Source organism: Salvelinus alpinus, chromosome 6 (assembly GCF_045679555.1).
Source record: "Salvelinus alpinus chromosome 6, SLU_Salpinus.1, whole genome shotgun sequence".
Classification (NCBI taxonomy): domain Eukaryota; kingdom Metazoa; phylum Chordata; class Actinopteri; order Salmoniformes; family Salmonidae; genus Salvelinus; species Salvelinus alpinus.
This window is the reverse complement of record NC_092091.1, coordinates 42634840-42658182: the sequence shown is the minus strand read 5'-3', so window position 1 is coordinate 42658182 and position 23343 is coordinate 42634840. Positions and strand designations below refer to the sequence as shown.

At 42.4% G+C, this 23343-nt stretch overlaps 1 protein-coding gene across 3 annotated transcripts in view; it reads right to left on the bottom strand.

The window, feature by feature from the left end:
* The window catches only part of LOC139577550 (tyrosine-protein kinase JAK1-like), an 81826-nt gene that overhangs the window by 51609 nt on the left and 6874 nt on the right, over nt 1-23343 (bottom strand). Inside the window, exons 1-2 of one of the 3 annotated variants that reach the window (XM_071404603.1) lie at nt 22752-22970; nt 13062-13267 (exon numbers count right to left, since the gene is read on the bottom strand). In XM_071404603.1, the coding sequence (XP_071260704.1) occupies nt 13062-13260 (199 nt within the window). In that variant the 5' untranslated portion in view covers nt 13261-13267; nt 22752-22970. Of the gene's footprint in view, nt 1-13061; nt 13268-13556; nt 13697-22751; nt 22971-23343 lie in introns of those variants that run through there. The other 2 variants (XM_071404604.1, XM_071404602.1) reach the window with 2 other exon arrangements.

Genomic DNA, 23343 nt, shown 5'->3' with positions numbered 1-23343 from the left:
TAGCTTCTACCCAGGTCTTCAACAACATTATATTTCGTCATGATTTGTCCAGTTAAATTAGATTTTGCGCTATAGCCAAACTGCAGTTTTTTTTTCAGAGTAAAAAAATATATATATATATACAGTGGGGCAAAAAAGTATTTAGTCAGCCACCAATTGTGCAAGTTCTCCCACTTAAAAAGATGAGAGAGGTCTGTAATTTTCATCATAGGTACACTTCAACTATGACAGACAAAATTAGAAAAAAAAATTCAGAAAATCACATTATAGGATTTTGTATGAATTTATTTGCAAATTATGGTGGAAAATAAGTATTTGGTCAATAACAAAAGTTAATCTCAATACATTGTTATATACCCTTTGTTGGCAATGACAGAGGTCAAACGTTTTCTGTAAGTCTTCACAAGGTTTTCACACACTGTTGCTGGTATTTTGGCCCCTTTCCTCCATGCAGATCTCCTCTAGAGCAGGGATGTTTTGGGGCTGCTGCGGGGCAACACGGACTTTCAACTCCCTCCAAAGATTTTCTATGGGGTTGAGATCTGGAGACTGGCTAGGCCACTCCAGGACCTTGAAATGCTTCTAACGAGGCCACTCCTTCAATGCCCGGGCGGTGTGTTTGGGATCATTGTCATGCTGAAAGACCCAGCCACGTTTCATCTTCAATGCCCTTGCTGATGGAAGGAGGTTTTCACTCAAAATCTCACGATACATGGCCCCATTCATTCTTTCCTTTACACAGATCAGTCGTCCTGGTCCCTTTGCAGAAAAACAGCCCCAAAGCATGATGTTTCCACCCCCATAATTCACAGTAGGTATGGTGTTCTTTGGATGCAACTCAGCATTCTTTGTCCTCCAAACACGACGAGTTGAGTTTTTACCAAAAAGTTATATTTTGGTTTCATCTGACCATATGACATTCTCCCAATCTTCTTCTGGATCATCCAAATGCTCTCTAGCAAACTTCAGACGGGCCTGGACATGTACTTGCTTAAGCAGGGGGACACGTCTGGCACTGCAGGATTTGAGTCCCTGGCGGCGTAGTGTGTTACTGATGGTAGGCTTTGTTACTTTGGTCCCAGCTCTCTGCAGGTCATTCACTAGGTCCCCCCGTGTGGTTCTAGGATTTTTGATCACCGTTCTTGTGATCATTTTGACCCCGCTGGGTGAGATCTTGCGTGGAGACCCAGATCGAGGGAGATTATCAGTGGTCTTGTATGTCTTCCATTTCCTAATAATTGCTCCCACAGCTGATTTCTTCAAACCAAACTGCTTACCTATTGCAGATTCAGCCTTCCCAGCCTGGTGCAGGTCTAAAATTTTGTTTCTGGTGTCCTTTGACAGCTCTTTGGTCTTGGCCATAGTGGAGTTTGGAGTGTGACTGTTTGAGGTTGTGGACAGGTGTCTTTTATACTGATAACAAGTTCAAACAGGTGCCATTAATACAGGTAACGAGTGGAGGACAGAGGAGCCTCTTAAAGAAGAAGTTACAGGTCTGTGAGAGCCAGAAATCTTGCTTGTTTGTAGGTGACCAAATACTTATTTTCCACCATAATTCGCAAATAAATTCATTAAAAATCCTACAATGTGATTTTCTGGATTTTTTTTTCTCATTTTGTCTGTCATAGTTGAAGTGTACGATGAAAATTACAGGCCTCTCTCATCTTTTAAGTGGGAGAACTTGCACAATTGGTGGCTGACTAAATACTTTTTTGCCCCACTGTATATTGGCGGAGTGTCCAATAGGGGTGATAGCATCCTATATCACAATCTTTTATGGGTACATAATCACGATAGGACAATGGTTGACATAGCCCAACCCTATATAGTACCTAACATCCAATTTAGACCATAATTCTAAATGATTAAGACATGAGGAATTCAATCAAATCAAATTATCATCCTATGTCATGTATTTTCCCTGTGAATCTTGTGATGATTTTTTCCCCCTGTTCATAGAAATTAGCTGTTGAAGTCGCTTGCATTAATCTTATCTGTTTCTAACTACAGAAACAATTTCTGAATCATCTGAGACGGTGGGTGTCATGGCTTAGTGAAATGACAAGGAATCCTTTTAGGATTTAGCGTTGATCTTATTTCTTTAACTACGCAAGTCAGTTAAGAACAAATTCTTATTTACAATGACAGCCTACCCCGGCCAAACCCAGACGACGCTGGGCCAAATTGTGCGCCGCCCTTACAGGACTCCCAATCATGGCCAGATGTGATGCAGCCTGGATTTGAACCAGGGACTGCAGTGACGCCTAATGCGCTGAGATGCACTGCCTTAGATCGCTGCGCCACTAGGAGGGTCCTTATATATACACACAGTACATCTTAAGCATTGAGAGAAAGAACATCCACTGACAAAACACACGTAGGCAATAAAACAAAGCTTCACAAGTAATACATACATCTATGTAACATTTTCAAATGCCATGTTGTATAGGCCAGGCCCTACTGTATGATGTAAATGAGCAGTACACACAATGAAATTAAACATCTATTACAAATCCATTTCTTGCTTAGTTACTTACTATTTCTCCTTCTGGTCTCCTAGCTTAGACTAAACTCATGTGACGGTCTATTACCAGTGGCAACAGTGGACCTCTCGGTTGGCAGACAGGCTCCATCAGGACAGGTCACCACATTTATCCCCGATTAGTTGTAAATGACCATATTTAAGATACATAACTTCTGAATGTTCCTGAAAACTTCCCGCAAATCCAATCGTACAAATACACGCTACTTAATGCCCTGGCATGCAAACACTCACACACGGGTGCCTGCAGGTATACACACTATAGAGGTCGAAGTCGGAATGGCCGATTAATTAGGGCCGATTTAAAGTATTCATAACAATCGGAAAATCTGTATTTTTGGACACCGATTTGGCAGATTTAAAAAATATATGTAATAATATATTTTTTTACACCTTTATTTAACTAGGCAAGTCAGTTAAAACTTCTTATGGCTGAGGGCAGTATTGAGTAGCTTGGATGAATAAGGTGCCCAGAGTAAACTGCCTGTTACTCAGTCCCAGTTGCTAATATATGCATATTATTAGTATATTTGGATAGAAAACACTCTGAAGTTTCTAAAACTGTTTGAATGATGTCTGTGAGTATAACAGAACTCATATGGCAGGCAACAGCCTGAGAAAAAACCCAACCAGGAAATGGGAAATCTGAGGTTGGTCGTTTTTCAACTCATTCCCTATTGAAGATACAGTGGGATATGGGTCATGTTGCACTTCCTAAGGCTTCAACAGTCTTTAGAACCTTGTCTGATGCTTCTACTGTGAAGGGGGGCCGAGTGAGAGGGGATTGAGTAAGGTCTCTCCCAGAGTGCCACGAGCTGACCATTCTACATGTGAGAGTTAGCTTGAGTTCCATTGCATTTCTGAAGACAAAGGAATTCTCCGGTTGGAACATTATTGAAGATTTATGTTAAAAACATCCTAAAGATTTATTCTATACTTCGTTTGACATGTTTCTACGGACTGTAACGGAACTTTTAGACTTTTCGTCTGCTCCTAGTAAACGCGCTTCGTGAGTTTGGATTTATTTACCAAACGCGCTAACAAAAGGAGCTATTTGGACATAAATAATGGACAAAACAATGCCCTGGCATCGAACAAAACAAACAATTATTGTGGAACTGGGATTCCTGGGAGTGCATTCTGATGAAGATCATCAAAAGTAAGTGAATATTTATAATGTTATTTCTGACTTCTGTTGACTGCACAATATGGCGGATATCTTTTTGGCTTGTTTGGGCTCTGAGCGCCGTACTCAGATTATTGCATGGTGTGCTTTTTCCGCAAAGTTTTTTTGAAATCTGACACAGCGGTTGCATTAAGGAGAAGTGGATCTAAAATTCCATGCATAACAGTTGTATCTTTTAGCAATGTTTATTATGAGTATTTCTGTAAATTGATGTGGCTCTCTGCAAAATCACCGGATGTTTTGGAACTACTGAAAATAACGTGCCAATGTAAACTGAGATTTTTGGATATAAATATGAACTTTCCCGAACAAAACATACATGTATTGTGTAACACGAAGTCCTATGAGTGTCATCTGATGAAGATCTCCATAGGTTAGTGATTAACCTCTTGGTGCTAGGGGTCAGAATTTGTTTTTTTTTAAACGTTCCCAAGGTAAACGGACATTTTCTCTGGCCCAGATCGTAGAATATGCATATAATTTACAGATTAGGATAGAAAACACTCCAAAGTTTCCAAAACTGTCAAAATATTGTCTGTGAGTATAACAAAACGTATTCTGCAGACGAAAACATGAGAAAATATTATTATTATTTTTTATTTCACCTTTATTTAACCAGGTAGGCTAGTTGAGAACAAGTTCTCATTTGCAACTGCGACCTGGCCAAGATAAAGCATAGCAGTGTGAACAGACAACACAGAGTTACACATGGAGTAAACAATAAACAAGTCAATAACATGGTAGAAAAAAAAGAGAATCTATATACAATGTGTGCAAAAGGCATGAGGTAGGCAATAAATCGAATAATTACAATTTAGCAGATTAACACTGGAGTGATAAATCATCAGATGATCATGTGCAAGAAGAGATACTGGTGTGCAAAAGAGCAGAAAAGTAAATAAATAAAAGCAGTATGGGGGGTGAGGTAGGTAAATTGGGTGGGTAGTTTACAGATGGACTATGTACAGCTGCAGCGATCGGTTAGCTGCTCGGATAGCAGATTTTTAAAGTTGTTGAGGGAGATAAAAGTCTCCAACTTCAGAGATTTTTGCAATTCGTTCCAGTCGCAGGCAGCAGAGAACTGGAAGGAAAGGCGTCCAAATTAGGTTTTGGCTTTAGGGATGATCAGTGAGATACATCTGCTGGAGCGCGTGCTGCGGGTGGGTGTAGCCATCGTGACCAGTGAACTGAGATAAGGCGGCACTTTACCTAGCATAGCCTTGTAGATGACCTGGAGCCAGTGGGTCTGACGACGAACATGTAGCGAGGGCCAGCCGACTAGGGCATACAGGTCGCAGTGGTGGGTCGTATAAGGTGCTTTAGTAACAAAACGAATGGCACTGTGATAAACTGCATCCAGTTTGCTGAGTAGAGTATTGGAAGCTATTTTGTAGATGACATCGCCGAAGTCGAGGATCGGTAGGATAGTCAGTTTTACTAGGGTAAGTTTGGCGGCGTGAGTGAAGGAGGCTTTGTTGCGGAATAGAAAGCCGATTCTTGATTTGATTTTGGATTGGAGATGTTTGATATGAGTCTGGAAGGAGAGTTTGCAGTCTAGCCAGACACCTAGGTACTTATAGATGTCCACATATTCTAGGTCGGAACCGTCCAGGGTGGTGATGCTAGTCGGGCGTGCGGGTGCAGGCAGCGAACGGTTGAAAAGCATGCATTTGGTTTTACTAGCGTTTAAGAGCAGTTGGAGGCCACGGAAGGAGTGTTGTATGGCATTGAAGCTCGTTTGGAGGTTAGATAGCACAGTGTCCAAGGAAGGGCCGGAAGTATATAGAATGGTGTCGTCTGCGTAGAGGTGGATCAGGGAATCGCCCGCAGCAAGAGCAACATCATTGATGTATACAGAGAAAAGAGTCGGCCCGAGAATTGAACCCTGTGGTACCCCCATAGAGACTGCCAGAGGACCGGACAACATGCCCTCCGATTTGACACACTGAACTCTGTCTGCAAAGTAGTTGGTGAACCAGGCAAGGCAGTCATTAGAAAAACCGAGGCTACTGAGTCTGCCGATAAGAATATGGTGATTGACAGAGTCGAAAGCCTTGGCCAGGTCGATGAAGACGGCTGCACAGTAATGTCTTTTATCGATGGCGGTTATGATATCGTTTAGTACCTTGAGCGTGGCTGAGGTGCACCCGTGACCGGCTCGGAAACCGGATTGCACAGCGGAGAAGGTACGGTGGGATTCGAGATGGTCAGTGATCTGTTTGTTGACTTGGCTTTCGAAGACCTTAGATAGGCAGGGCAGGATGGATATAGGTCTGTAACAGTTTGGGTCCAGGGTGTCTCCCCCTTTGAAGAGGGGGATGACCGCGGCAGCTTTCCAATCCTTGGGGATCTCAGATGATACGAAGGAGAGGTTGAACAGGCTGGTAATAGGGGGTGCGACAATGGCGGCGGACAGTTTCAGAAATAGGGGGTCCAGATTGTCAAGCCCAGCTGATTTGTATGGGTCCAGGTTTTCCAGCTCTTTCAGAACATCTGCTATCTGGATATGGGTAAAGGAGAAGCTGGGGAGGCTTGGGCGAGTAGCAGCGGGGGGGGCGGGGCTGTTGGCCAAGGTTGGAGTCGCCAGGAGGAAGGCATGGCCAGCCATTGAGAAATGTTTGTTGAAGTTTTCGATTATCACGGACTTATCAGTGGTGACCGTGTTACCTAGCCTCAGTGCAGTGGGCAGCTGGGAGGAGGTGCTCTTGTTTTCCATGGACTTTACAGTATCCCAGAACTTTTTGGAGTTAGAGCTACAGGATGCAAATTTCTGCTTGAAAAAGCTGGCCTTTGCTTTCCTGACTGACTGCGTGTATTGGTTCCTGACTTCCCTGAACAGTTGCATATCGCGGGGGCTCTTCGATGCTATTGCAGTTCGCCACAGGATGTTTTTGTGCTGGTCGAGGGCAGTCAGGTCTGGAGTGAACCAAGGGCTATATCTGTTCTTGGTTCTGCATTTTTTGAACGGAGCATGCTTGTCTAATATGGTGAGGAAGTAACTTTTAAAGAATGACCAGGCATCCTCAACTGACGGGATGAGGTCAATATCCTTCCAGGGTACCCGGGCCAGGTCGATTAGAAAGGCCTGCTCGCAGAAGTGTTTTAGGGAGCGTTTGACAGTGATGAGGGGTGGTCGTTTGACCGCGGACCCGTGGCGGATACAGGCAATGAGGCAGTGATCGCTGAGATCTTGATTGAAGACAGCAGAGGTGTATTTGGAGGGCAGGTTGGTCAGGATAATGTCTATTAGGGTGCCCATGTTTACGGATTTAGGGTTGTACCTGGTGGGTTCCTTGATGATTTGTGTGAGATTGAGGGCATCAAGCTTGGATTGTAGGACTGCCGGGGTGTTAAGCATATCCCAGTTTAGGTCACCTAACAGAACAAACTCTGAAGCTAGATGGGGAGCGATCAATTCACAGATGGTGTCCAGGGCACAGCTGGGAGCTGAGGGGGGTCGGTAGCAGGCGGCAACAGTGAGAGACTTATTTCTGGAGAGATTAATTTTTAAAATTAGAAGTTCGAACTGTTTGGGCATAGACCTGGAAAGTATGACAGAACTTTGCAGGCTATCTCTGCAGTAGATTGCAACTCCTCCCCCTTTGGCAGTTCTATCTTGACGGAAAGTGTTATAGTTGGGTATGGAAATACCAGAATTTTTGGTGGCCTTCCTAAGCCAGGATTCGGACACGGCAAGGACATCAGGGTTGGCAGAGTGTGCTAAAGCGGTGAGTAAGGCAAACTTAGGGAGGAGGCTTCTGATGTTGACATGCATGAGGCCAAGGCTTTTTCGATCACAGAAGTCAACAAATGAGGGTGACTGGGGACATGCAGGGCCTGGGTTTACCTCCACATCACCCGAGGAACAGAGGAGTAGTAGGATGAGGGTGCGGCTAAAGGCTATCAAAACTGGTCGCCTAGAGCGTTGGGGACAAAGAATAAAAGGAGCAGATTTATGGGCGTGGTAGAATAGATTCTGGGCATAATGTGCAGACAGGGGTATGGTGGGGCACGGGTACAGCGGAGGCAAGCCCAGGCACTGGGTGATGATAAGAGAGGTTGTATCTCTGGACATGCTGGTCTCAATGGGTGAGGTCACCGCATGTGTGAGGGGTGGGACAAAGGAGGTATCAGAGGTACGGAGAGTGGAACTACGGGGTCCATTGCAAACCAAAACAATGATAATGATAACTAGCCTGAACAACAGTATGCAAGGCATATTGATATTTGAGAGAGACATACAATAAGGCATAAAGTGATTGCAGGTCTTGATTGGGAGAGCTAGCTAAAACAACAGGTAAGATAACAGCAGCAATAACAGGGTGCTAGTCTAACACAGCAACAACAGGTAAAAATGGCGACGACTAGGCAGAGAGGGTCGGATTAACTACACACAGATCCTGAGTTAAAGCACAGAGCCGACAGATAAAACACAAATAAACAGAATGGAGTACCGTGAATTAATGGACAGTCAAGCAGGCATCAGCTATGTAGCCAAGTGATCATAGTGTCCAGGGGGCAGCCGTAGATGGAGCAGGGAGGCCTCCACTAAGCTAGCACGCGGCGTTTAAAGTTAGTAGCCCGGGGGGTGGTCTGCTCAGACGGAGGGGGTCTGCTCAGACGTGGTCGTGTCGACAGAGAATCCAAGCCGGATGGCGATGGCGAAAGAGAGGTTGTGAATTGTAGAATTGTGTTTGCTAACTGGTGCTAGCTTCGTGGCAGTGGCGCTAGCTGCGCTAGCTGCAAGCTAGCTGTGAGGATCAGAAGTAGTGGCTCAGGGATTACGGCAGGAATCCGGCGTTGTTGTCGAGAGACAGTCCGATGCTGGTAAATTGGTGAGTAATATCCAGGCTAATAACAGGGCTGGTGTCTGTGCAGAAGGTAAAAGCTGCTAGCAGCGGCAAAAAATGGCTAAATTAGCTTGTAGCTGATTTAGACCAGTTGTGATGGATTGGCAGGGCTCTGTGTCGGCAAAAAAAAGGTCCAGTCCAATTGGCAAAAGAGGTATTGTAGCCCAAGAATTCGCTGGTAGACCTCTTCGGCTAGCCGGCAGATGGGCCTAGCTCGAGGCTAGCTCAAGGCTAACTGGTGCTTGCTTCGGGACAGAGGTGTTAGCCAGTAGTAGCCACTCGGTTGCAGCTAGCTAGCTGTGATGATACGGTGTAATTGTCCAGAGCTTGCGTCAGGAATCCGGTGATGTGGTAGAGAAAAAGCAGTCCTATATGCTCTGGGTTGATATCGCGCTTGCAGACTGGCAGGTATTGGCCCGAGCTGAAGCTGGCTGTGTCCGAGTTAAGGGTGAAGACCGCAGCAGTGGCTAACTGACTACTAGCTAGTAGCTAGTTATCTGGCTAGCTTCTGATTGGGGTTACGGTTCTAAAGTATAAAAAATAGCAGGTCCGTACCACATTGGGTGAGGCGGAATGTAGGAATGTATATTCAGTTCCTAGATGGAAAGTGAAATTAAAATATATACGAAATGTATACGAAAAATACGAGGACTATTTACACGGGACAAGACAAGACAAACACACGTCCGACTGCTACGCCATCTTGGATTTGACACCCATATAACCCGGAAGTGATATTCAAAAAATAAAAAAATTAAAATTAAGTGTTTCCTTGACCGTCTTTCTTCCATTTAAAGGGGTATCAACCAGATTCCTTTTCCAATGGCTTCCTCGGGCTGTGACCAGGCTTTAGACATAGTTTCAGGCTTTTATTTTGAAATATGAGCGAGATGTTTCATAAGTAGTCAGGTGTCCTCTGAATGTTTCCTGTGCGCGAGAGAGGGGCTCCCCATTTTCCTTTCGTCTCTGAATGAATAGGTTATGGTCCGATTGTAATATTATCGATTATGTTTGTTAAAAACAACCTGAGGATTGATTATAAAAAACATTTGACATGTTTCTACGACCATTACGGATACTTTTTGGAATTTGTCGAACGGAACACGGCTTTGGTTCTCAACATAATGCGCAACCCAAATGGCGTTTTTTTGTGATAAAAGTAATATTTATCGAACAAAAAGAACATTTGTTGTGTAACTGGGAGTCTCGTGAGTGGAAACATCTGAAGATTATCAAAGGTAAGCGATTCATTTTATTGCTTTTCTGACTTTCGTGACCAAGCTAACCAAGCTAATATAAGGCTAGCTGTTGTAGCATTGAAAGCTACACTCACAAAAGCTTGGATTTCTTTCGCTGTAAAGTATATTTTCAAAATCTGACACGATAGGTGGATTAACAACAAGCTAAGCTGTGTTTTGGTATATTTCACTTGTGATTGCATGATTATAAATATTTTTTGTAATATTTTTTAATCTGATACGTTTGGAAATTTTCATCTTCCTTTCAGGACCTGAACGAGGCTGTAGTTTTCTCAACATAACGCGCAACCCAAATGGCGTTTTTTTGTTATAAAAGTAATATTTATCGAACAAAAATAACATTTATTGTGTAACTGGGAGTCTCGTGAGTGCAAACATCCGAAGATTATCTAAGGTAAGCGATTCATTTTATTGCTTTTCTGACTTTCGTGACCATGCTAATTTGGGGCTAGCTGTTGTAGCATTGAAAGCTACACTCACAAAAGCTTGGATTTCTTTCGCTGTAAAATATATTTTCAAAATCTGACACGATAGGTGGATTAACAACAAGCTAAGCTGTGTCTTGGTATATTTCACTGATGATTTCATGATTATAAATATTTTTAGTAATATTTTTGCATTTGGCGCCCTGTAATTCTAGCGGTGGTTTAGGAAAGTGATCCCGTAAAAGGGATCCGTAGCGCAGAGAAGTTAATTCTATTTCTGATTTTTGTGACTACTCTCTTTGGCTGGAAAAATGGCTGTGTTTTTCTGTGACTTGGCTCTAACCTAACATAATCGTTTGTGGTGCTTTCGCTGTAAAGCCTATTTGAAATCGGACACTGGGGTGGGATTAACAAGAAGTGTATCTTTAAAATGGTGTGAAATACTCGTATGTTTTAGGAATTTAATTATGGGATTTCTGTTGTTTTGAATTTGGCGCCCTGCACTTTCACTGGCTGTTGTCATATCCGTAAGAAGTTAAGAACACATTCTTATTTTCAATGGCTGCCTAGGAACGGTGGGTTAACTGCCTTGTTCAGGGGCAGAAAGACAGATTTTTACCTTGTCAGCTCGGGGATTCAATCTTGCAACCTTACGGTTAACTAGTCCAACGCTCTACCCACCTGCATTACATTGCACTCCACAAGGAGCCTACTTGTTACATGAATGCAGTAAGAAGCCAAGGTAAGTTGCTAGCTAGCATTAAACCTATCTTATAAAAAACAATCAATCAATCAATCATAAGCACTAGTTAACTACACATGGTTGATGATATTACTAGTTTATCTAGCGTGTCCTGCGTTGCATATAATCGATGCGGTGCGCATTCGTGAAAAAGGACTGTCGTTACTCCAATGTGTACCTAACCATAAACATCAATGCTTTTCTTAAAATCAATACACAAGTATATATTTCTAAACCTGCATATTTAGTTAATATTGCCTGCTAACATGAATTTATTTTAACTAGGGAAATTGTGTCACTTCTCTTGCAACAGAGTCAGGGTATATGCATCAGTTTGGGCCGCCTGGCTCGTTGCGAACTGTGTGAACAAAGACAGCCATCTTCGCCAAACGGGGGATGATTTAACAAAAGTGCATTTGCAAAAAGAGCACAATCGTTGCACGACTGTACCTAACCATAAACATCAATACCTTTCTTAAAATCAATACAGAGAAGTATATATTTTTAAACCTGCATATTTAGCTAAAAGAAATCCAGGTTAGCAGGCAATATTAACCAGGTGAAATTGTGTCACTTACATTTACATTTAAGTCATTTAGCAGACGCTCTTATCCAGAGCGACTTACAAATTCTCTTGCGTTCATTGCACGCAGAGTCAGGGTATATGCAACAGTTTGGGCAGCCTGGCTCGTTGCAAACTAATTTGCCAGAATTTTACGTAATTATGACATAACATTGAAGGTTGTGCAATGTATCAGGAATATTTAAACTTATGGATGCCACCCGTTAGATAAAATTCGGAACGGTTCCGTATTTCACTGAAAGAATAAACGTTTTGTTTTCGAAATGATAGTTTCCGGATTCGACCATATTAATGACCAAAGGCTCGTATTTCTGTGTGTTATTATGTTATAATTAAGTATATGATTTGATATTTGATAGAGCAGTCTGACTGAGCGATGGTAGGCACCAGCAGGCTCGTACGCATTCATTCAGACAGCACTTTTGTGCGTTTTGCCAGCAGCTCTTCGCAATGCTTCAAGCATTGAGCTGTTTATGATGTCAAGCCTATCAACTATCGAGATTAGGCTGGTGTAACCGATGTGAAATGGCTAGCTAGTTAGCAGGGTGCGCGCTAATAGCGTTTCAATAGGTGACGTCACTCGCTCTGAGACTTGGAGTAGTTGTTCCCCTTGCTCCGCAAGGGCCGCGGCTTTTGTGGAGCAATGGGTAATGATGCTTCGAGGGTGGCTGTTGTCGATGTGTTCCTGGTTCGAGCCCAGGCAGGGGCGAGGAGAGGGACGGAAGCTATACTGTTACACTGGCAATACTAAAGTGCCTATAAGAACATCCAATAGTCAAAGGTATATGAAATACAAATAGTATAGAGAGAAATAGTCCTATAATTCCTATAATAACTACAACCTAAAACTTCTTACCTGGGAATATTGAAGACTCATGTTAAAAGGAACCATCAGCTTTCATATGTTCTCATGTTCTGAGCAAGGAACTTAAACGTTAGCTTTTTTACATGGCACATATTGCACTTTTACTTTCTTCTCCAACACTTTGTTTTTGCATTATTTAAACCAAATTGAACATGTTTCATTATTTATTTGAGGCTAAATTGATTTGATTGATGTATTATATTAAGTTAAAATAAAAGTGTTCATTCAGTATTGTTGTAATTGTCATTATTACAAATAAATTAATTAATATATTTTAAAAAACGGCCGATTAATCGGTATCGGCTTTTTTTGGTCCTCCAATAAATCGGTATCGGCATTGAAAAATCATAAATCGGTCGACCTCTAACACACACCTACAGGGATGGACACAGTTAGGCATGCAACACACACTTGCAGTCATGCCAAACAATACACACACACGCTCAAACACACACGCTCAAACACACACACACACACACACACACACACACACACACACACACACACACACACACACACACACACACACACACACACACACACACACACACACACACACACACACACACACACACACACACACACACTTGGCAGGAGGTGAGTACTCACAGCATATTTTGGCGGCCTTGACACACAGTTCCTCAGCGGTGAAGCTGTCTTTGAGGAGTCCCAGCTGCGGAATATCTGGCAGGTAAAAATGGATTTCCAGACCCCTCATGGGCACAGTGACGGGGCCCTCGGCTCTCCTCGACCTCCTCATCTTCCCACACAGTTGCCTACCCAGCTCCATCACCCCCGGACTTGGCATCCAGACTCTGAAGGTAGAGGCAGAGGGATGGAGAGGTCAATACATCAAAGGCAAAACAGAGGGAGTGTGTATGTGTGTCGGTGGTGTGCAATGTATTGATCCAGAGGTGAGCTCACTGTAGCAGTGGTACGGAGTCCAACATACCCTGATGACTCACGGTCTAACATTGGCTACCCACAACACACACCTACTCAGGCAATGTAATTCACGACACACACACACACACACACACACACACACACACACACACACACACACACACACACACACACACACGCCTACTGAGATGATCTCACCAAAGCAAACACTCCTCTGGAGGGAGGTGAGGCAGTTCTTCCTCTGCATGCAGATCATCCCAGGAGTTCTCCCAGCAGTTCTCCCAGCACCCTTCCTCTACAGCGGCACAGGTGGCATCCCCAGTGGCTAGGACAGTTTGTTTCATAACACCCCTAATCAGCCTAACAGAGCTCTGATCTACTGACTGCTGCTGGGATCAGCAGGATCACACACACGTAGGCCTACATGAATCACAAACGCACACTGTCAGGGCCAAAGTGTCCTCAGGTCCTGCTGAAGTCTTATCAGCCTGTGAGAACCCTGCACCACACACACGGTGTATTCATTAGTCTACAGTGCTGAGAAACGGTTAACAGCGCAGCAGCAGCGGAAAAGATGGATCGCTGTGATGAACCGATGCCTGCAGTTCATCAAGGGTGGCTGAAGACGGCACAATAGTTGCTGGGCAAAGTGGTAACGCCAAATGCTACGTTAGCCAATACACATTCTGTATTTTATAGTCCACATTCTGTACTGTATTTTAAAGGCATGTAGCCTTCAAATGGTTGTCATGAGGTCATCCTTCACATCCAAACAATGTAGACCTAGGCCGACATTCTGCATCAGCTACAACTGAACTACTGTACGTTACAATGGCATAAAAAAGACACCTCAGAGGTAGGCTAGGCTACAATCTATTACTGTACTATCCTTCAACACATGATGACATTTTGGATGAGTCATATGACAGCGTTTTCCCTAGGATTTTTTTCAGCAGCGGTGGCAAATTTAGCAGTCGTGGCCAACGGCGCCAAAGCTTTTAGAGGCCCTCCTCTTTGGCCACCGAGACAACAGTTTGCTGTTTTAAAGCTACTTTTCTGCAATTCTGCACATCTTGCCATGAGGCTGAGAGAATATTTGCCATGGCTTATGTCGTGTTCTTATGCTATCTGAGTGACTCAAACATTGTAACACAATCAATAGTGAGCCAACATGTTGTTTTCAGCACTTTTTTCCCTCGTCTCTCTGCAGCAGACATAGTAAGCAATATGTTTGAAAGATCAAATTGCAATATCGAATCGCAATACATATAGAATTGTGAAAATTGCAAAACATATCGTATTGGCACCTAAGTATCGTGATAATATGGTATGATGAGTTCCCTGGCAGATCCCAGCCCTGCTACCTCACTCTCCAACCAAGGTGCATGAATGGAGGAGCAAGCTGAAGTGAAGAGGAAATTCTGCAACTCTTGGGAGAGCATCAATAAAGAAGCATTTGATCAACTTCCACTGCCTTCCAAGAGTTGCTGAATTTGCTCTTCACAGGGATCAGTCTGGAGTGGACGTTTTTTCGTGGCCGGTGATTTTTATGCAGGGAAACTTAAATCCGTTTTACTTCATTCTTACAAGCACGTCATCTGTCCAACTAGAGGCAACAAAATTCTAGATCACTTTACTCCACACATACAAGGCTCACACTCCATTTGGCAAATCTGGCCTTAACTCTATCCTTCTGATTTCTGCTTACAAGCAAAAACAGGATGTACCAGCTCAATACGAAAGCACAGCTAGAACATTAAGACTGATATTTCATATGTATAAATGTGAAGTAACGCCAAGCGGATGCCACTCACTACCCAATATGGTAGTGAGAGGAAGCCCAGTGGCCGTAGGGAAATGGATTTTGTCCGAAACTGCACATTTTCTCATGGATGAAACATTTGATCTCAGTTTTCGGTTCCCCAAACAAGAATTGAACAAAGTGCATTAAGTTTTGTGGACTTTACCCTTTGCCATTGTTAAAAAAAAAAGTTTTGTTAAGGAGTGCAAAGGCAAATGTAGCTATTACACACTCGCATTTCACAGAGTAGGCGTTCCCTATGGACATATGCAAATGCAGGGTTCGACCGGGCAAATAGAATCTCGCTAGCTCGTGCTGGTCTCTTCCCTCCTCCTTGCTTGTTCTGCCCACTATAACTAATTTGTTCACATTGGAAACGACTGGCTGTGGTCTATCTTGGTTTAGTTATAAAAATCTTTGACGGAAGTGGACAAATGAAGCGGGTGCTAAGCTACCGAACTGTTTCGCTAGCACAGACTGGAATATGTTCCGTGATTCACCCGATAACATTGAGGAGTTTACCACATCAAATAAAAATACATGTTATGTGCTGAATACAACAGATGTAGACTTTACTGTGAAATGCTTACTTATGAGCCCTTTCCCAACAATGCAAAGATTTTACAAAAGTAGTAACACCGGCTTCATTAAGTGCATTGACGACGTCGTCCCCACACTGACCATATGTACAGTGTCTTCAGAAAGTATTCATACCCCTAGACTTATTCCACATTTTGTTGTGTTACAGCCTGTATTCAAAATGGATGAAACATTTATTGAAAATTAAATACAGAAATATTTCATTTCCTTAAGAATTCACACCCCTGAGTCAATACATGTTAGAATCACATTTGGCAGTGATTACAGCTGTGAGTCTTTCTGGTTAGTCTCTTAGAGCTTAGCACAGTTGGATTGTACAATATTTGCACATGATTCTTTTTCAAATTCTTCAAGCTTTGTCAAGTTGGTTGTTGATCATTGCTTGACAGCCATTCTCAAGTCTTGCCATAGATTTTCAAGCCAAATTCAATGTCGTCTTGGTAAGCAACTCCAGTGTATATTTGGCCTCGTGTTTCAGATTATTGTACTGCTGAAAGGTGCATTTCTCTCCCGGTGTCTCTTGGAAAGCAGACTGAACCAGGTTTTCCTCTAGGATTTTGCCTGTGCTTAGCTTTATTTTAAAAAAATATGGGGGACTCCCTTGATGACAAGCATACCCATAACAGGATGCAGCCCCCTCCATGCCCGAAAATGTGAAGAGTGGTACTCAGTGTGTTGTGTTGGATTTGCCCATAACATAACGCTTTGTATTCAGGACATAAAGTTAATTTCTTTGCAGTTTTATTTTAGTACCTTTTTGCAAACAGGATGCATATTATTGAATATTTTTATTCTGTACAGGCTTACTTTTCACCCTGTCATTTAGGTTAGTATTATGGATTAACTACAAGTTGTTGATCTATCCTCAATTTTCTCCTATCACAGCCATTAAACTCTGTAACTGTTTTAAAGTCACCATTGGCCTCATGTTGAAATCCCTGAGAAGTTTCCTTCTTCTCTGGCAACTAAGTTAGGAAGGACACCTGTATCTTTGTAGTGACTTTGTGGATTGACACACCATCCAAAATGTAATAAATAACTTTGCCATTATCAAAGGGATATTCAATGTGTGCTTGTTTAATTTACTCATCTACCAATAGGTGTCCCTCTTTATTTGAAAAACATTTTTTACCCCTTTTTCTCCCCAATTGGTAGTTACAGTCTTGTCCCATCGCTGCAACTCCCATAAGGACTCGGGAGAGGCGAAAGTCGTGAGCTATGCGTCCTCCAAAATACAACCCAGCCAAGCCGTACTGCTTCTTGACACTGCCCGCTTAACCCTGAAGCCAGCCACACCAATGTGTCGGAGGAAACATCGTACAGCTGGCGACCGAAGTCAGCGTGCATGCGCCTGGCCGCCACAAGGAGTTGCTAGAACGCGATGGGACAAGGACATCCCAGCCGGCCAAACCCTCCCCTAATCCGGACTAATTGTGCGCCGCCTCATGTGTCTCCTGGTTGCGGCCGGCTGGGACACAGCCCGGCAGCTAACCCGAATCTGTAGTGACGCCTCTAGCACTGCGATGCAGTGCCTTAGACCGCTGAGCGATTCAGGAGGCCAGGTGTCCTTCTTTGCAAGGCATTGGAAAACCTCCCTGATAGTTGTAGTTGAATCTGTGTTTGAAATTCACTGCTCGACTGAGGGACCTTACAGATAATTGTATGTGTAGGGTACAAAGATGACGTAGTCAATAAAAAATCATGTTAAACACTTATTGTACACAGAGCGAGTCCATGCAATTTATTATGTGACTTGTTAAGCAGAGCTTTACTCCTGAACTTATTTAGGCTTGCCATAACAAGGGGGTTGAATACATTTTGAATCAAGACATTTCAGCTTTTAATGTTTAATTATTTTGTAAACATTTCTAAAACCACAATTCCACGTTGACATTATTCGGGTATTGTGCGTTGGCCAGTGACAAAATCTCAGGCTACAACACAACAAAATGTGGAAAAAGTCAAGCGCAACTACGACGTCATCCCCACAGTGACAGTATGTAATGTCTTCATAAAGTATTCATACCCCTCAACTTATTCCACAATTTGCTGTGTTACAGACTGAAAAAAAAAATCTCCCCCATCTACACACAATACCCCGTAATGACAAAGTGAAAACATGTTCTTAGAAATGTTTGCAAATTTATTGCAAGTAAAATACAGAAATATCTTATTTACATAAGTATTCAAACCCCATTGTTATGACACTCCAGATGGAGCTCAGGTGCATCCACTTTTCTTTGATCATCCTTGATTGGAGTCCACCTGTGGCTAATTAAATTATTTGGACATGATTTAGAAAGAATCTGTGTATATAAGGTCCCACAGTTGACAGTGCATTTCAGAGCAGAAACTATACCATGAAGTCCAAGGAACTGTCCAAAGATCTCCAAGATATAATTGTGATGAGGCATGTACTGTATCTGGGGAAGGGTATAAAACAATTTCTAGAGTGTTGAACGTTTCCAAGAGCTTAGAGCTGGCAGTCCGACCAAATTGAGCAACCGGGCAAGAAGGACCTTGGTCCGAGAGGTGACCAAGAACTCAATGGGGCGGCTGGTAGCCTAGTGATTAGAGCGTTGGGCCAGTAACTGAAAGGTTGCTGGATCGAATCCTCGAGCTGACAAGGTAGAAATCTGTTGTTCTGCCCCTGAGCAAGGCAGTTAACCCACTGCCGAAGACGTGGATGTTCCATTAAGGCAGCCCCACGCACCGCTCTGATTCAGAGGGGTTGGGTTAAATGCGAAAGACACATTTCAGTTGAATCTCCCTTTCCCAATGACCACTCTGACAGAACTATAGAGTTCATTGGCTGAAATGGGAGAACCTACCAGAAGGACAACAGTCTCTACAGCACTTCACCAATCTGGGCTTTATGGGAGAGTGACCAAATGGAAGCCACTCCTGAGAAAAAGGCACATGGCAGCACACCTGGAGTTTGCAAAAAAGGCATGTGAAAGACAGCGCATAAGGCAAAAGATTGTGGTCTGATGACACATAAACTGAACTTTGGCCTGACTGCAAAGTGCTATGTCTGGAGAATGACACGTCATGACCTGTCTAACACCATCCCTACCGTGAAGCATAGTGGTAGCAGCATCATGCTGTGGGGATGCTTTTCAGCAGCAGGGACCAATGAATGGAGGCAAATACAGGCAAATCCTTGATGAGAACCTGCTTCAGAATGCAAATAACCTAAGACTGGGGGCAAAGATTTACGTTCCAACCAGACAATGACCCAAAGCATACAGCCAAACCAACGCTGGTATTATTCAGAACAAGAATGTGAAAGTCCTTGAGTGACCCACACTTGAATCCCATTGAAAATCTATGGAAAGACTTGAAGATTGCTGGTCACCGCCGCTCCCCAACTACCTTAACAGAGCATGAGAAAATCTGCAAGGAAGACTGGGAGAAAATCCCCAGTTCCAGATGTGCAAAGCTTATACAGACATACCCATGATGAGTCAAAGCTGTAATCGACCCCAAAGGTGGTCTTCCAAAGTATTGACTCAGGGGTGTGAATACTTAAGTAAATTATATATCTTTATTTCAAAGTCAATAAAAATGCAAACATTTCTAAAAACATGTTTTGACTTCGTCATTATGGGGTATTCTGTGTACATGGGGAAGAAAATGCTGTAATAATGAATACTTTCTGAAGGCACAGTATATGTACATACAGTTGAAGTCGGAAGTTTACATACATAAATCAGTCAAGACCTAAGCAAAAAAATTGTAGACCTCCACAAGTCTGGTTCATCCTTGGGAACAATTTCTAAACGCCTGAAGGTACCACGTTCATCTGTACAAACAATAGTACGAGTAGTATTTTTTAATAGGATTAAATGTTAGGAATTGTGAAAAACTGAGTTTAAATGTATTTTGCTACGGTGTATGTAAACTTCCGACTTCAACTGTATCTACCTGAATAACCTTGTACCCCTGCTTATTGACTCAGTACTGGTACCCTGTGTATATAGCCAAGTTATCGTTACTCATTGTATATTTATACCTCGTGATATTTTTTTTCAATTATTTTTCTCTCTCCATTGTTGGTAAGGGCCCCTAAGTAAGCATTTCACTATTACTCTACATCTGTTGTTTACGAAGCATGTGACAAACACAATTTTATTTGATTTTAACAGCTACATAACATTACAATGCCTGGACAGTTAGGCTATGCCCTATAAGCTTGTGTCTTACCCAATGTCCAAAAAGTTAAGCAAATCAATCCACACATCTGCTGTCTAAACTTACACTACCGTTCAAAAGATTGGGGTCACTTAGAAATGTCCTTGTTTTTGAAAGAAAAGCACCTTTTTTGTCCATTAAAATAACATCAAATTGATCAGAAATACAGTGTAGACATCGTTAATGTTGTAAATGACTATTGCAGCTGGAAACAGCTGATTTTTAATGGAATATCTACATAGGCGTACAGAGGCCCATTATCTCCAACCATCACTCCTGTGTTCCAATGGCATGTTGTGTTAGCTAATACAAGTTTATCATTTTAAAAGGCTAATTGATCATTAGAAAAACCTTCTGCAATTATGTTAGCACAGCTGAAAACTGTTGTACTGATCAAAGAAGCAATAAAACTGGCCTTCTTCAGACTAGTTGAGTATCTGGAGCATTAGCATTTGTGGGTTCGATTACAGGCTCAAAATGGCCAGAAACAATGGACTTTCTTCTGAAACTCGTCAGTCTATTCCTGTTCTGAGAATTGAAGGCTATTCCATGCGAGAAATTGCCAAGAAACTGAAGACTCGTACAACGCTGTGTACTACTGTGTACCTTCACAGAACAGCGCAAACTTTCTCTAACCAGAATAGAAGGAGTGGGAGGCCCCGGTGCACAACTGAGTAAGAGGACAAGTACATTAGAGTGTCTAGTTTGAGAAAGACGCCTCATAAGTCCTCAACTGGGAGCTTCATTAAATAGCACCCGCAAAACACCAGTCTCAACGTCAACAGTGAAGAGGCGACTCCGGGATGCTGGCCTTCTAGGCAGAGTTGCAAAGAAAAAGCTATATTTCAGACTGGCCAATAAAGAAAAGATTAAGTTGGGCAAAAGAACATGGACACTGGACAGAGGAACTCTGCCTAGAAGGCCAGCATCCCGGAGTCGCCTCTTCACTGTTGACAACTGGTACGGTCTCAAAAGGCTCTGGTCTCTCTGGTCGTTGTGTGCTTGTAAACAAACACCATGTGACTGGGTACTACCGGTAAGCTTAATAATGAAATCAAGAATGCGATCTTCTTTATCTCCTAACATATTGCACAAGTTGACTGCAGGTATTTACTTAAAAAGTAGCTTCAAATGTATTTTAAAAACTTCAAAAAGAGTTTCCTAATTTTACATTTGCCAAATTGCAATTTGTGGGAAAACCCTGTTCTAAAAGACACACCTGATGCGAGCCGTTTCATATGACAGATTAACATCTCAATTAGAAGTTTAGAAAGAGGGAAAACGTAGATCTGCAACAACTAGGATGGTTGTTAATATGACTAGGATTGTGCCTTGGGCTTCTGGACAACGAAAGAAAGTTGATATGAAAACCAGTAGAACAGGAGAGAAATGCTGTGAAACCGTTTGTGCTGCTCTTCTCTCTCGCACTGCTCCACACAGACTGTGTCTGAGTTGCATAGCAACGAGTCTCCCCTCTGGCTTGCTCGAGGCTCACTCTGACTAGAGACAGCCATTAGAAAGTAGCTTTCTTAACTCAACTAACTCTATATACTCACTTCACATTACTATTTTCTGTAAAATAATAATTCCGGTCGACCAAGACACTGTACCTGTTTCACGACTGACGAGATTTGTAAAATTCTGACACCAAATTAATTCCACAAATTTATGCAAATGAACCTACAAACTGATAAGCATGACCGGTCAAATTATTATTTTTCCGGTGGCTAACCGACTAACGGTTAACATCCCTAGCCCTAAGTCTTTTATTTTCTTCACTAATCAGAATTTTAAAAGGTTCACTATGCAGAAATAGCTACAAGAATTCTAATAGTTCGCCTAATTTCAGTTTTTGACAAAACAAGAAAGTATAGTGTAGATCAGGGTTTCCAGAACTCTATACTCGGTACCCCAAGGAGTGCACGTTTTGGTTTTTACCCTAGCACTACACAGCTGATTTAAATAATCAACTAATCATCAAGCTTTGATCATTTGAATCCGCTGTGTAGTGTTAGGGCAAAAAAACTAAATGTGCACTGCTTGGGGTCCCGAGGACTGAGTTTGGGAAACGCTGGTGTAAACAATCATTGTACCATCTAAACCCCTGTGAAATATATTTTCCATAACCACAATATTGTATTTTCAGCTGGTGTACAAAACCGAAAGCATAGAAATAGCACACAAAGAACAGATCTACTGCTTCTTAGATTTGCTTTCAAAAATAATGAAAGATCTATAAGTAACATGTATATGTGAATTTGGTCAGGTCAACTAAAAAGTTACATATTGCAGCTTTAAGGAATACATTGATGTATTATTACTTGATTTCAGGGTTTTTTCTATTGAAATGTTTATAAGCTGTTTTAAATATGATTATCATGCTGTTACCATTGGCAGCCATTTTGAATTCTGCTTTCTGGCTAATTTTGAAATGAGCACCCCTTCTATGATGTTTTCATATCTTCTGAGGGATGTTTGTACCAAATTTCATGCTTTTACCTGCTGCATAACAGTTTTTATAGTCAAATACCAGCTGTGTTGGCAGCCATTTGGGATTTTCGCGATAACTCGCTTCCTGGTTAAATTTGACATGGGCACCCCATCTAGGATGTTTTCACATCAACTTGTTTGTACCATATTTGATGCTTGTATCCGCTTCGTAACGTTGTTTTTCAGCTAAGACCCCGGAATAATAATGATTCTAGCTAAAGTTAATAGGATATCGGATAGCTAGCCTGGATATGTGGCATTTTACTCAATATCAATAATCACATATTTGATATGTTAACGTTACTCACCTAGCGAGCTTTCCAAGTCTACTTCCCTATCGTTTTGTTCATAGATCCAGAATATAATTATCCGTTGTGAAACTATAAAGTCGGACTTAATCTTGACAAAATCCGTAGGTATGTGAATATTCCAAACGAAAAATGTTTTGTCCGATGAGTTTCTTTCCCTTCTAGTCGAGAGCAAATTCATAATCTTTCTAACCCTTCCTGTCAAGTAACGTCCCTCTTCCCGAAAATAAGGCGACTGCAAGCTCAGCTTCACGCATTCTGATTGGTGCACTGCTCCTTCAGTCAAGTGATACTGTGTAGCCCACTGACACTATTTTATGTTGTTAACCCTAGAATGGTGCAGCATTACAGTAAACTGAATGGTTTCACATCCATTGTAATGTAGCAGCAGCAGCTGTGTGTGTGTGTGGTCTTGTTATTCTATGCTCGTGGGGACCTGAAATCCCTCAAAATCCCCACAAGGATAATAAAACAAAGAAAACTGTCCCTTGTGGGGACATTTCCCACATCCCCACGAGGAAAAAGCTTATTACACATTTAGGGGTTGGTTTAGGGCTTTCTGGTTAGCGTGTCCGCCCTGAAATTGGAAGGT